Consider the following 13,997-nt stretch of genomic DNA (forward strand, 5'->3'; position numbering starts at 1 on the left):
CTTTTGAATTTATCTAAGGTTTACACGAATGAGACTCTAGACATAGGCTTCTACACTTCTGTCAGACCAGTAGCTAGTTTTTTTTTTCCTGCAAGGAAATCATTGGCTACACAATTAAGACTAGCAGCCTCTAAGCAGGCCTATACATCCACAACCGATATGCATTTAAAGTTTTTATGTATTGCTGATGGGAAAGACAGACACCAGTTTGGGGGCTAGGGAAGGGGAGAGGTAAACCAAAGGACAAGCAAATTACTTTTAACTCCCACAATCTGTTTGCCTTTCAAAGTACCTCCTTTGTCAGATTGAGCAACAGCCAGTTCAACGTCCAATGAGCTAGTATCACTGAGATGTACCTTTCTCTCATTCATGCATCCCTGTAACTTTGAAAGCAATCCTACAGAATATGCTCTAGTACATCTATCTGCAAGTGACTGATGACTGACTCAGGTCTAAGAGCACAGCTGTCATTTTTGAATTGTTGCCTTCCCTTATTATTTATTAATATTCCCCATATTATTTCTACCAATTCTGCAGTCTGTACTTCAGTATCACACCATGACATTAAGGTCTTCTCTCCTCCTGACACCAACTCATTCACCTCTACCACTGTTTTCTAAGATCTCAGGAGAGGGTTATCAATAAAAATTATCAGGAGTGGTGGTTACAAATAATGGATGAATTTATCCACTGCATTTTAATATGCCATTAAGTTACCCATTTCTTTGCTAACTTTTAAACCAAGTGCTGAATATCCAACCACTGAGGATGACTGGAGCTGAACATGTATCTTCCTTTTTTTAACTCCTTAACCCAAGCAAAATTGAAAGACAGCCTGTCATTTGGTTTGACTCTTTGACGGCATCTTTGTAATCCAGAAAACAACTCTGCATTTTCTTTTTGATTTAAAGAGAACTTTTGTCACTGCTTGGGCAATTACAGGTTTTCACATTCTATAATCTTGCATTAATATCTGCAATTGTTTAATGTCCTCATTTTCCTAATTTTTCACTAGACTGAACTTATACATACCTGATGAAATACAATCAGCACTGAACCTTCCCCTCATTTTGGTAAACATTTTTGCTGCTATATTCCAGATACTGAGGAGCTAACAGAAAAGCTTAATGAGCTTTTCCATCATCATAACTATTTTTTAGCACAAAAGCTCAAAGTTTAATTTTGAGATGAATTGACAAGTTTTCCCCTAAGATGGCAGAATAGGGACCACCTTTTATTTACTACAAATAACCTATTACATTGAAGAACTTTCACTGAAACTGCACAAAAAGTTTGAGCGGAAGTAGCATTTATATTGCAAATTATCTAGTTTGTCTAAATAAAAAGTATTCAGACCAATAACAAGATATTACCCTTTAAACATTACACCCTACTCTAAAAATACGTACATGCAAGAAGTGCATGCTAAAGAATACCTCCCAAGATTAGGCTCTGACAAACTTACTCCAGTTTACTCTCACTCTACCTGATTATGATTTTCATTCCTACTCTGTAATTATACTATTGGGTAGTATACAATACAAACAATTAACAGAATTCTTCTCTTCCTTTCCTAGTGCCTCATGCTTTATTTCATTTAAGCAGACTTTGGAATCACAGAGCAAGTGATTTAGTACACTATTTAGTACATTTGTTTCTAGATTTTAATCATTGTACTTTTTCAACAAGTATGATTCGATTTGATATAGCTAGTATGTATACTAACATGGACTAAGCCCATGCAAAGAAATAAAGAATTTATTTCAGAATCTCTAAAGAGACAAACATCACTTTTTAAATCCATATGCTTACTACTCAGTTTCATATTCTTTCATATTGAAAGTACAGACTGAAATATGATTTACCATGCAAAAACTACCAATTTCACCACTTACAGCATCAAGCTTATTTTTAAAAGACTGTTGGCATTGCCTGGTTCTTACGGACTGAAATTTTTATTGGAAATCTATGCTGATGATCATTCAGCACAATTCCTGTGACTTGGAGAGGGCATGTAATAGTATACATAATTACAATGGAGATGATGTAAAACTGCTATAAAGTTCAACTGAGAGTCTTACCATAAGTGGAATATTCTACCATAAAGAGTAAAGTTCACAGTGAGACTGTGAAGACAACATCCATGGAGATGTCTAACTGGATCTAGTCCTGAGCAAGCTATTGTAGGTGATGCAGTTTTAAGCAAGGGCTTGGACTACATCATCTCCAGAGGTCCATCCCAATCTCATTCATTCTGTGATTTTCTGCAGTAACTGACTGGGAATTTAGTTTTATGAAACAAGGTCTCATCACAGACTAAGGATGAATTTAATGATACTGAAGGAGAAACCTGAGGGCTGCTAACAAAAGGACTCCTACTGTCCCTCCATCCACCACTGCTCTTTCATCTTTCCACCCCTACCCCAAGCTACACAGCTCCCCTTCTGCCCTTGCGTAGACTCTGGATTCTCAAGAATACTAGCCAAGCAATTCAGCTCACTATTCCAGTGAAGAACAAACCCCGAGCAAGAAAAGTGAAGCATTCACTGCCAAATTATGAGCTGGTTTAATCCTTCGAACAGTCCAGCAAGCACCATAGTTCATGCAAAACAGGCAGCATTCATAAGGCAGGAGACTAAGTGAGAGAAGAATTACACAGACTCTCCCTTCAGTGTAAGCTAGAGCCAAATTGATTTAGCCCTACTACGTAACTTCATCCCTAAAAGTTTTGAGAATTCTAGCTATATTACTTTTAATGTTATCGTTGCAGTGCAGCCTAGCCAAACCTTATTACAGTGCTGCCTTACTCATCATCCTTGAGCATATTCCTCTGCCTCCCAAATCAAAAAGGTTAAGACAGAATAAAATTCTCTTCTACATTACAGCAGTGGCAACAGCTCACTGTATGGCCAGAATTGTATCTAAGCTGACATAAAGGAGGTGGCAGGAATGCTTCAGGAAGGGCTGTAGCACTGAGAAAGAGAGGGAAGATGTGTTAATTAGTTGTAAAAAGCGAAATAGAAAGCTATGAAAATTAAGTCAAAAACCTTAGCTAGAAACTGACCCATCATCATATTTTAAAGGACTGAACTCTTCCCACCCTCAAATAAATCTTTAAAACTTTTTTTTTTTTTAAATCACGTCTTGCTGTAAAAAGTATTATTTTGCTTGACTATTCCTTTAAGGATCAGTGACATCTTTGTATTTGAATTAATTTGTCATCATCTGGTCTTGAAAGTTAACCATGCCTGCCTTTACTAGTAACAGCAGCAAGCAGTAAACAGGCAAAAAACCCTGAAACAAATGCTTAAGTTACTAACACTGAAAACTAATCATTACAGATGTTGAACTTTATTTAGTAGCAAGTCTTTGAAAAGTAAGTATTTCTTCAAATAATATAATACAACAGATTTAATCTCTAAATTAAAACAAATCTTAACAGTATACTTCACCTTTTCCAGTTCTTTTGGTATTCGCATGCACGTGTATACTCTCTCTCTCCGTTCTGTGTATTTTGCTTCATTGTGTTCAAGGAAGTAGCCTCTCGTTAGCTCAGCACTGATGAACCTCACCAATGAGAGATCTATATTCAGGAATACATAAGTAGAAGACATTTCAGGCATGACCTCCAAAGCATGAGAAGACAGCTATGTTTTTTTTCACTTGCTACATATTTCATCTGTATCGTATCTAATCCCAAAAGTTTCAGCTGATCATAACCAGAACATCAAATAACTTGGTACAGAAGGAGCCACAACAGACACAAGTCCTATGCTCTACCATATCCCTGTTGCCCCAGCAGAACAACCAAAACAAGCCAATCATCTTCCCACTTCTCTTCCCAGCCAGTTGTTTTCATCCCACTTCTCCAGAACATTACTCAAAGCAGTTACATTGGATGCAGTTATGCTGAGCTGACCTAATCCTTAATGTACTGACAGTCCTCCTAAATTTACTAAGCTCTGTTTTAGACTTCTTAAAAGCTATTTCTTCTCCCAGCAATGCTAGCAACTTGCTCTTTATTTTAAAGAACTTTCTGTAAGATCAAAACATTCATGGATACACAATCCCAAGTGATTCAGTGCACAAACAGTACAAGCATGCTGATCATTTCATGATCAGACCAAAGCCTTTCAAGACCAAAAAGCCATCAAGCACATACAGGTCTCCTACATTTTAATGACTATAGGCAAATAAGTCAAAGGCTGACTGACCTAAGTTTAGTCAACTCATATGGCTTCTAAAAAAGACTTTGCGTGGAGCAGTCTTGCAAAATTAAATAAAATTTGAAAATTGCAATTGTGAAAATTCAGGCTGTCAGGACAAGGATGTTGAGTTTAAGCTGTGATACTCATTGACAAAGTCTGACATTACCATCTTCTGGTAACACTTCAGAAGTGACAGAACACTACGATAAAATCCAACATTTCTGGTTACTACTGGCATTTAAAAATAGAAACTCTCAGTGTTCACACAACATGCAAAAGATGGAAATCACCTATCTAGACAGACAGATGAAAAGCTACAGATCATTTACCATGACATAAGAACACACAAATAGTAAATTCAGATTTTAGCAAAAGACTTAGTGACTACTAGGCAGGGGGGTGGATCTTGCATGGTACAATGCCTTCCGTTTTTGTGGAGGAGGAAAAGGCTGCACAACACACCCTTAGTAAAACAGACTAGATAACAGCTGTTAAGAGAGGAATGCAAGTATACATGCTGTGTGTAAAGACTTCACCCAAAACTGTCTGACAGTGGCTCCTCAATATTCATCACATTGAAAATGATGAAGAACATTAGCTGGAAGAACAGCCATAAAATTACAAATAGTTTTAAAGCAAAGAAGGAACCAGCTCAAACAGAAATATGAAGAAGCAGCAGCAGCAGGGTATGCGTATAACCTACACTGCTTTGGGTGGGGGGCACATGTATTGTATGTGATTAGGATTTGGGGGGACGACAAACAGGCATTTTGAAGCCTGTGATGGTGTATTAACATCTTGTGTATGTCTAATATTGTGATTTATCATATTGCTGATACTGATCACACCTATATAATTCACTAACTGCTGGCTCATTATGTATTAGTATATCATTTATATCAGTATTTGCTTTAAACTGAATGGTTTTCCTCTGTATGAACTTGTTTTGACAGTGATTTTAATTTATATATAATATAGATATATGTATTGCTGATCCAGTAAGCAGACCAAAACCATTGTAACACTTAAAAGTAATTTATCCTAAAACAAATGAGAACATGTAGTTTAATGAGTAGTAAAAACCTAATATTTATGGATAAAGCTTCAATCAAAGTTCATTCCAGTGAAACAAGGCAGAAGTTCATTCCATTAAATCATTTACCCACACCAGTCAGTCTCATCTCTGTGCCTGGCAAAATCTTGGAGCAGATTCTCCTGGAAGGCATGCTAAGGCACATGAAAAACAACAAGGTGCTTGGCGACAGCCAGCATGGCTGCACTAAGGGGAAATTCTGCCTGACCAATTTGGTGGCCTTCTATGATGGGGCTACGGAACTGATGGACAGGGGTAGAGCAGCTGATGTCATCTATCTGGACTTGTGCAAACTGTTCGACACTGTCCCACACGACATCCTTGTCTCTAAACTGGACAGACATCAATTTGATGGATGGACCACTTGGTGGATAAAGAACTGGCTGGATGGCCACACACAAAGAGTTGTGGCCAATGCTCAATGTCCAGCTGGAGACCAGTAACGAGTGGTGTCCCTCAGGGATCGGTGTTGGGACCGGTCTTGTTCAACATCTTCATCGGTGACATGGACAGTGGGATTCGGAGGAACCCTGTGGAGAAGGACTTAGGGGTGTTGGCCAATGAGAAACCTAACATGAGCTGGCAGTGTACGCTCACAGCCCAGAAAGCCAACCGTATCCTGGGCTGCATCAAAAGGAGCATGACCAGCAGGCCTAAGGAGGTGATCCTGTCCCTCTACTCTGCTCTTGTGAGACCTCACCTGGAGTACTGTGTGCAGTTTTGGTGTCCTCAATATAAAAAGGACATGGAACTGTTGGAACAAGTCCAGAGGAGGCCACGGGGATGATCAGGGGCCTGGAGCACCTCCTATATGAAGACAGGCTGAGAAAGTTGGGGCTGTTCAGCCTGGAGAAGAGAAGGCTGCGTGGAGACCTCATAGCAGCCTTCCAGTATCTGAAGGGGGCCTACAAGGATGCTGGGTATGGACTCTTCATTAGGGACTGCAGTGATAGGACAAGGGGTAATGGGTTCAAACTGAAACAGGGGAAGTTCAGATTGGGCATGAGTAGGAACTTCTTTACTGTAAGGGTGGTGAGGCACTGGAATGGGTTGCCCAGGGAAGTTGTGAATGCTCCATCCCTGCTGGTGTTCAAGACCAGGTTGGACAGAGCCTTGGGTGACATGGTTTAGTGTGAGGTGTCCCTGCCCCCTGCCCATGGCAGGGGGTTTGGAACTAGATGATCTTCAGGTCCTTTCCAACCCTAACTATTCTACTATTCTATGACTGCTCTGAAGTCTTGCAAATGTGTTTTCTAGAGTCTTCCTTTTTAATACTATCACTTGTAAGTTTTTTGGTTTTGATTTTTTTTGTTCCCCCCCCCCCCCCACAAGGGATAACCTTAGATATAAATACACCAGTTAGCTACTCTGTTAACTGCCCAGGTGTATTTCTTCCACCTCAGATAACCAACCTGCTCTGACTTAAAGATAATGCATCTCAAAAAACTAGTTTCCTGCAAAGTAAATATGGCATATACACCACAGAGTAACTTAGTGTACCTTTACAGGTCCCTTCCAACTTGAGATATTCTAACTAAATGGTATTTTCCCCTCCTTACCCCATACAAATTGGTTCATGGGTCTATTGAAAAGCAAATGATTTTAGGTTTCTTCCACCTGGTTAGACTTTCATGCCCTTGAAATTCAGAAATGATGACTCCTCATGACCGGGGTTGATCAGTACACAAGCTCCAGACTGTGACTGCAAAACAACCTCTGCAGTGAGAGGGGGTACGCTGAAGCCCACAGTTGTTCAGCCACCTCCTTTCTGAGCACTTACTGCCACTCTACATTAGCCCTATCTCTGCGTCAGCTGTGAAACAAATCTGTGGCTAACCCTGCAGGACAAATGCAGCAAGAAGAACAGCATGAGACACCAAGGCAGGACAGAGTAATAAATCACCTGAAAAAGTTTAATTCTGCTATCAAAGCATCATTTTCTTCTAAAAGTAAGTAAACGCTTTAATTCCTACTTCAAATTCCTTTTCCACTTCAACTTTCCCCTCTTTCGCAGTTTTAGATTGTGTTTAAACACTACATTTAAACTGTTCAGATAGCATACTCTTAATGCTTATTCTCATTTATCTCCCCACCTCAGGACAGAAAAGCACAAGCATATTCAAAACATAAAAGGCCACTAGTTCCTTCAAAGTAAGAAGATAATAATTTACCTAAGTTATACTTCGATGCATAGCTACACAAAGGATAACCATTAACCAGAAATGGAAGGGAAAATTTCTGCAAATGTGAAACATACCGTACCTAGATATGCTTCTACTGCTGTACAATCATAACTTCAATCCTAAATGCAACTACTACAGGAGCAAATTTCACTCCCCTTAATCCTAAAAACACACTTCTATCATAAAGACTCAACTAAATCAATCAAGACTAAACCAGCACAATATGGTGGGGTATTTTTATTTCCTTCTCTAAACAACCACTCTGTATAGTGAAAAATCCCTTCTTCTATTGTGTAACAAACTGCTAGCACTAGATGAGCTAGAAGTTTCAGTTGCTCTACCAAGAAACCTGTTCTTCTAACGTTCTCCTGTCCTGAAGAGCCTGAGAGCACCAATGTTTTTAACTATTTCAAAGTTTATGATCAATTTCTGGAACACAGTTAGGAATTCCTGTGCATGCACACAAGTTAACAATTTCCATACTTTTAACTAAGCTATTTGTTCATCTTTCAGGAACATTAGTATGCATCTTGACCACTCTTTTTTCCCCACTAAAAAGCAATTCATAACGATCAAGCCAATTCTTTACAACTATGGAAATTACCTCAGTTTCATCAACACCCCAGAACTGCAATCAATGATACTGCATTTCCTATGACATAACATGTCAGAAAGGGACACAGCACCTGTCAAATTTAGAAGGAAAGCCTTCAATTGGTGGCAGATTATTCAAGTTATATCCTAATTCCTACTTTTTCTTTTCTGTATTTGGTAAGACCTGTGGGATCACCTTCAAACTAACACTGCGGCAGACAGCCTGGACACCTGAACACCACTTTCAGCACTCCCCAGGTTTTCAGCAAGCAGCACAACTAAGAAAATAGTGCTAATAATTTATGATCTTACCAACACCGACTCAACCCTGCCACACAGAGTGATCATTATTACAAAAAAAAAAAAAAAAGTCAGGGCTACTTTCAAAAATTATTCTGTAGATACCTAAAAAAAAGCCCAGTTCAAGTGTAAATGTAAATACAGCTGCAGATGGATAGCAAAGACCATGACATTTTCCCTATTTTCCCCTATAAAGTCTTCAGTTCGTAGATTACATTTACTTTGAAATAATCTGCATACAACTTTCAACCGTACTGTTACATACAGTAGTAGGGGCAAAGGCTCAAAGCTCGCGTATGTAACAAGAACCCGTTAACACGACGAGCATTGCTCGTACTTAAGAAAGTTCATTGCGCCCGCAGCTCTCCCGGCCGTGGAGCTTAGGAAATCCAGCCCCGTGTGTAAGCCCCCTGCTCCTGTCAGGAACCGGTGTGCGAAGCGCTCGCTGCTCTCACTCCTCGGCAGGTACCGACCGAACAGCCTGAGCCTCCGCTTCAGTGTATCACAGTGGGACAGGTAATGCTCATGTTGTTTAACACCTCCCAACACGCAGCGTGACACCGAGCAGAGACCCGCGCTCCCCCTCCTGAACACACTCGTGTGGAAAGCGGGGACACCACGAATCACGCTAAGGGGCACCAACACAGGCGAGTTCTCTGCCGAAACTTAAGGCAGGGAGAGCGGAGGCAGCACAGCCGGAGCGGAGCTCCCCGTCTGCTCGCCCGCGCTCCCGGAGCGGCCGAACGCCGCCGCTCCCGGACTCGCCAGGTCCCAGCGCACTTTTCTAAGTCGCTCGACAAAGTTCGCACAGGGCGCCCTCGGCCCTACCTCGGGCACCCATCAGGCCCTGGTCCCTCAGGCGGCCCGGCCGGCGCTGAGGAGCCAGCGCTGGCGACGCGCCCCGGAGGCACCGCCCGCCCCGGGCACCACCGCCCCGGCCACCCCGGTCTCCCGAGCGGGACAACCCTGCCCGGGGCCCTCGCTGCCCTCCACCCGCCCAGGCCTGCGGGAAGAGGCCTCTCTCCCCGCCACCGCCCCTCACCCGAGAGGCTCCGCTTCTTCTTCCTGCCCCGGTCGCTCTCGTAGAAGCCCAGCGTCTCCGCTCGCTGTTGCGGAGACAGCTGCCCCGGACCGGGGGCGGGCGGCCACGGCTCGCTGCTCCCCCTGAGAGTTTTCGGCTCATCCCGGCAGCTCTCCTGCTGCTCCGGGCTGCCACCGCGCCGCCCATCCCCGCTGCTGCTCGGCGCGGCGGCGGAGGCAGCGGCGTCGGGAACGCCGGCCATGTTCGCCGCCAGCAGCAGCGCCGCCCGCCCCGCGCCCGCAGCCCCCGAGCCGCGCGCCGCCCCGCGCCCCTGGCGGTGACTCATAACCGTGCGACAGCGGCGCGCCACGGCCACCGCGCGACTGCCCAGCGCGCGGGGCGGGGCGGAGGCGGGCGGCGCCATTTTGGTGTGGCGCCGCCGCAGTTAACCCGGGGAGTGCCAGGGCCGCCGCTCTGCAGTGGCGCCTCAGCGCCTTCTTCTGCCCGGCTTCAAAGCGCGTTCTCGTACTGTAGATGCTGCTAGGCACAGAGAAAGATGCCTGTGTTAGCGCAGAGATCCAGCGGGCCCTCTGCTGTTATAAGAAATGTGTGTCGTGCCCACGGTTTCACCCACTACAACGGGCTGGGAAACAGTGGTTCAAAACAGTTGCAAATAACGTGTTTAATCTACACTGCACAAATAAAGACCTTGTTAGGAAATGGAAAACGAGGTGAATTATTACCTCTAAAGCCAAGAGGGTTTCAATGAACGAGACTGGCCACTTGAGGTTACAGCCCTGCGCTCCCAGGTGTGTGTGGCTCTTGGGCAAGAGGCGTCTAGAAATCACAGCGCCAGGCTCACCTGCATGTAGGCAGGTGTTGCAGCAGCCATCTGGCTCATACAGAGCTCACCATGCTCTGCTGGGCACAGGAGGGCAGGTGACAGAGTGCAAGGAGCCCACAGAAGTCAACAGGCCCCACCAGCCCAAGAACTGGTGTCTGAAGTCTTGTGGCTCATGAAATGCTGAGGCTGGAAATGCTGTTAGTTACTGGCAGCATGATATTGGCAGTGGTAAGGCTTATCAGAGGCCATACTAGTGAAAAATAATTGTTCCTGTCTCAAAGTGCTTATACTTTATTCAAGAGTAAACATGAAGGTAAAAAGCAGGAAGCTCAAGATAACAGTAAAGCACTTGTTTGTGGGGGGAATTCGCATGGGCATGAGGACAAAATACCTGGCCTGAATTTGAAGTGCACACATGCAGTTCTCATGTTCTTATCATACATTCAAAGGCCAGATTCAGTCAGCTTAATATTTAGCCACTTGTCCTGGGAACACAAAGAGTGCTTTATTCTTTGGAAAGTCATAGTAGTTCTCCTCTGTAAGTTTCTCGTACAGTTGTTTCAAAGAGCATTTCAGGCTTTGGATAGACTGGAGGTGCCCATTTCCATTGCCATTAGTGGTTCTAAATGGTTGGTGGTTCTAAATGCCTGGTAGGATTCATCCAGGTCTTGACATCCAGGCAGTGGAGCACTTTTTACAGGCACTCATAATGTGTATTGAGTACCATACCAGGAGCTAACAGCGATAGCTACTTCACATCATTATCTTGGGTTTTCTGCTCCCATGTTTTTTCTGCAGATGTAAAAAGCTGTCGTAAAAACAGGATGCAGAACTAAGAGCTCCAGAAAGAGCTGAAAAATTGCCCCAGCTGGAGTCCTGTAGCAGACCATGCAAAGTTACATGACATTCTCAGAGATACTCTGCTTCTCTCCTTCCAGCTGTGTATAAAAGCTATATCCATCGGTAAGATGCAGTGCATGATATTGAAGGACAACAGTCACAACCTTGTTATCAGTCGTACCCAAAAGAAGTTGTTCGTAGCATCAAACATAATCTAACAACCAGCTATGTTATTTCTCCTTCAGGCTCACTGAAATGCTATATAACAAACTGCTGGCAGCAGTTGTGATAGCACAGACATTTTCTATTCACAGGTTGACCCAAGATAACCTTGCTTAGTTTACAAGATCTTCCAGTCCTCTGCTTGAACTAGTTCAGCTGAAGGCATGATAATAGTTTGACTGCAATATGATTCAGCTAAGAATTCGCTTGTATTTTTGATGCTTCAAAAGCACACTTAGCAGCTACCCTCAAGTTTTTACCCATAGTCTTTCTTTACGTTTTTTTCTGTACTTTACATTGAATTTGTAACTCACCATCGGTCAGAATTTTAGTGCATTCATTTCTACATTCAGTCGTGTATTTCAACTATAACATAGTATTTTGTCTTGGTGGCCACTTCCAGAAAGTCAACTCAACTGCAGCAAAATCCAGTTTTTAGATATTTGAGTCCTTGATCTAGCCAAGTCAGAGGGGAAAAGTTGTTTAGTGAAAAAAATGTTAGTGGTGTTGATATAGGAAGTAGTGGCTCATTATGATATCTGCTGTTGGGAGTTATCTGGGACCGTCAGCTGTTGAGAAGCTGTATTTTGCTTTCCATAGCTTATCTGCTGTGAGACATGCTACGGAATGACTCTGCAGCATGTTGGAATCCATTCTGCAGTTTCATAACCATTCACCAATCTTCTTCCTGAAGCGGTTTCCTTAGAGCAAGACACAGTCCTATGTTACCACAGCTGGATTTCTGCTTTTTTTTGTCTCCAAGAGATCATTAGCAGGTGGGGGGAGGGGGAAAGAGGAGGTTTGGCTGAAAATAATGACTGTCTCCAAGGAGAAAAAGGAGTTTCATTCATACAACAACAAAAATCATTAGGATAGTCATGCAGTTAAGACACTCAAGGAAGTAAGAGTTACTTGAATTTTATTAGAAATGTCAGCAGTGCTGATCTTTGGGGCTTTATGCAAGCTACTTAATTTTCTGCCTTAAATCTTCCATATGCTAGAGTAATGTTTATATACCTAAAATGTGTCTTATACATAATCATCACAGAGGGATTTTTGCTAATTTGATGTCAGGAAAGTTCATTCTGGCACAGTCAAGTATAAAAACTTTTATAGTGTGTCCAGTTGTGCTTTAGTCTCTGAGTACTTATTGCTGCAACTACTCTGTCTCCTAGTGAAGATGGTCTTTTTCTAAAGAACATTTTTACATGGTCTAAAACTCCTTTTTTTTTTGGTAATGGATTCCCCCCCCCCCCCCCAAGACCAAACAAAAGGTTATTAAGAAGAAGATTCAGATCATGGTTAATATTTTTTTGTAATGCTTTTTGCTGGCTGAACTTCGTTGTCTTTTCAGACCTTGCCATATATGTAATTTAACCCCACCAACTCAGATATCCCCTCTTAACATAGTGGTCTCAGTGAAGTATGCTAAGAAGAGGTCAACTAAGGTCTTCTTTTTAGAGAGCAATATAAAATTATATAAATAATTAAATAAAATTATAGATTCATAGAATCATTGAATGGGTTGGAAAAGACCTCAAGATCATCTAGTTCCAAACCCCCTGCCGTGGGTAGGAACACCTTCCACTAGTCCAGGTTGCTTAAGACCCTCCCTAGCCTGGCCTTGGACACTGCCAGGGATGGAGCATTCACTATCTATAACTCACATGAGAAGTAAGTTATGGACATATGTTAGTAAATACAAAAGAAGTCTGGAGAGAACTGTAGAAACTCAGTGCACTGTACCAAACAGAGGTAAGTGAAACTGGAGAATACATTAACTAGCAGTAAAGAGGCAGGTTCTATAATGATGATAATAACAATGCAGCACTCAGCTGTATGAAACAGTTATGAGCAACTGCGATACTCATAACTCTGTGAAAACATCTGCTACCTATCTACCATTGTGAGCTTTTTGTCAGCAAGACTCAAACTTCTGTAGACTTTCCAGTATAATTCAAAAAATACTAGACACTAAAAATTTATTGCTTAATGGTTTAATTTCGTGAGTCTCCTGAAAGAATTATATTGTTATAGTCTTCAATGTGATTTTCAGTCCTTGTTCATTTTTAACAATGCCATCACTGAGTACACCTTCTTTGAGAAGGAAAGTCAGCAAAGCATGTGATGAACCCAAAGTGCAATAATGCTGATTTTTTCCCCGCCATAAAATATTTTCAGGCACTTTTGTAATATAAACATATTATTTTGTGTTGGGTTTGTGGCTTTTAGTTCATCAATCCACTTAGTATGTGGATGCATATTCATTCTTCTACTAAAGGCAATGCATCTCTTAGCAACAACTGATATTAACAAACTTAGTTCTAAATCTTCCAGAATCGCAGCTGTCATATATTTGCAATGTACCAAAGTATTGGTTGGAAGTATAATCTAATTCTGTCTCAGTCAGTTCTGTTTGGTAGCTGAAGTTAAAAATATCTGTTTACGCCCACAGGAGAAAAACCATGTAAAGATTTTTTCCTCCATTTTATGTTCAGCATCTAACCAGCACATGAATTTTTGCATGGGATAATCTTAATGCATGAAAAATAACCAATACAAGAAATTGTGGTATAGACATTAGCACCCCAATTTTTCTAAATGTTTCATTTAGTAATTATTTTTTTTTCCTTACCTCAATATGAAATTTACAATGCTAGAGTTTACAGATTTTTTCTGGAGTTGTAGGCTC

General features: G+C 42.0%; 1 protein-coding gene and 1 long non-coding RNA gene across 3 annotated transcripts in view; one reads left to right on the forward strand and one right to left on the reverse strand.

The window, feature by feature from the left end:
• Positions 1–9,713, reverse strand: part of TAPT1 (transmembrane anterior posterior transformation 1) — a 48,958-nt gene extending 39,245 nt beyond the window's left edge. The window contains exons 1-2 of the mRNA XM_062636426.1: positions 9,421–9,713; positions 3,453–3,583 (exon numbers count right to left, since the gene is read on the reverse strand). Coding sequence (XP_062492410.1) covers positions 3,453–3,583; positions 9,421–9,661 — 372 coding nt within the window. The 5' untranslated portion in view covers positions 9,662–9,713. The remainder of the gene's footprint in view (positions 1–3,452; positions 3,584–9,420) is intronic.
• Positions 9,714–9,815: 102 nt separating this feature from the next.
• On the forward strand, positions 9,816–12,429 carry LOC134172887 (uncharacterized). Of its 2 annotated transcripts, none has more exons than XR_009968051.1 (2): positions 9,816–10,208; positions 11,042–12,429. It is a non-coding gene; the product is annotated as an uncharacterized LOC134172887 (long non-coding RNA). The 2 variants fall into 2 exon arrangements; XR_009968050.1 differs by lacking the exon at positions 9,816–10,208 and adding an exon at positions 10,230–10,471.
• The last annotated feature ends 1,568 nt before the right edge of the window (positions 12,430–13,997 follow it).

Source organism: Pezoporus occidentalis, unplaced genomic scaffold, assembly GCF_034315485.1.
Source record: "Pezoporus occidentalis ecotype Australia unplaced genomic scaffold, CSIRO_AGI_Poc_V1 ctg48, whole genome shotgun sequence".
NCBI classification, from domain to species: Eukaryota; Metazoa; Chordata; class Aves; order Psittaciformes; family Psittacidae; genus Pezoporus; species Pezoporus occidentalis.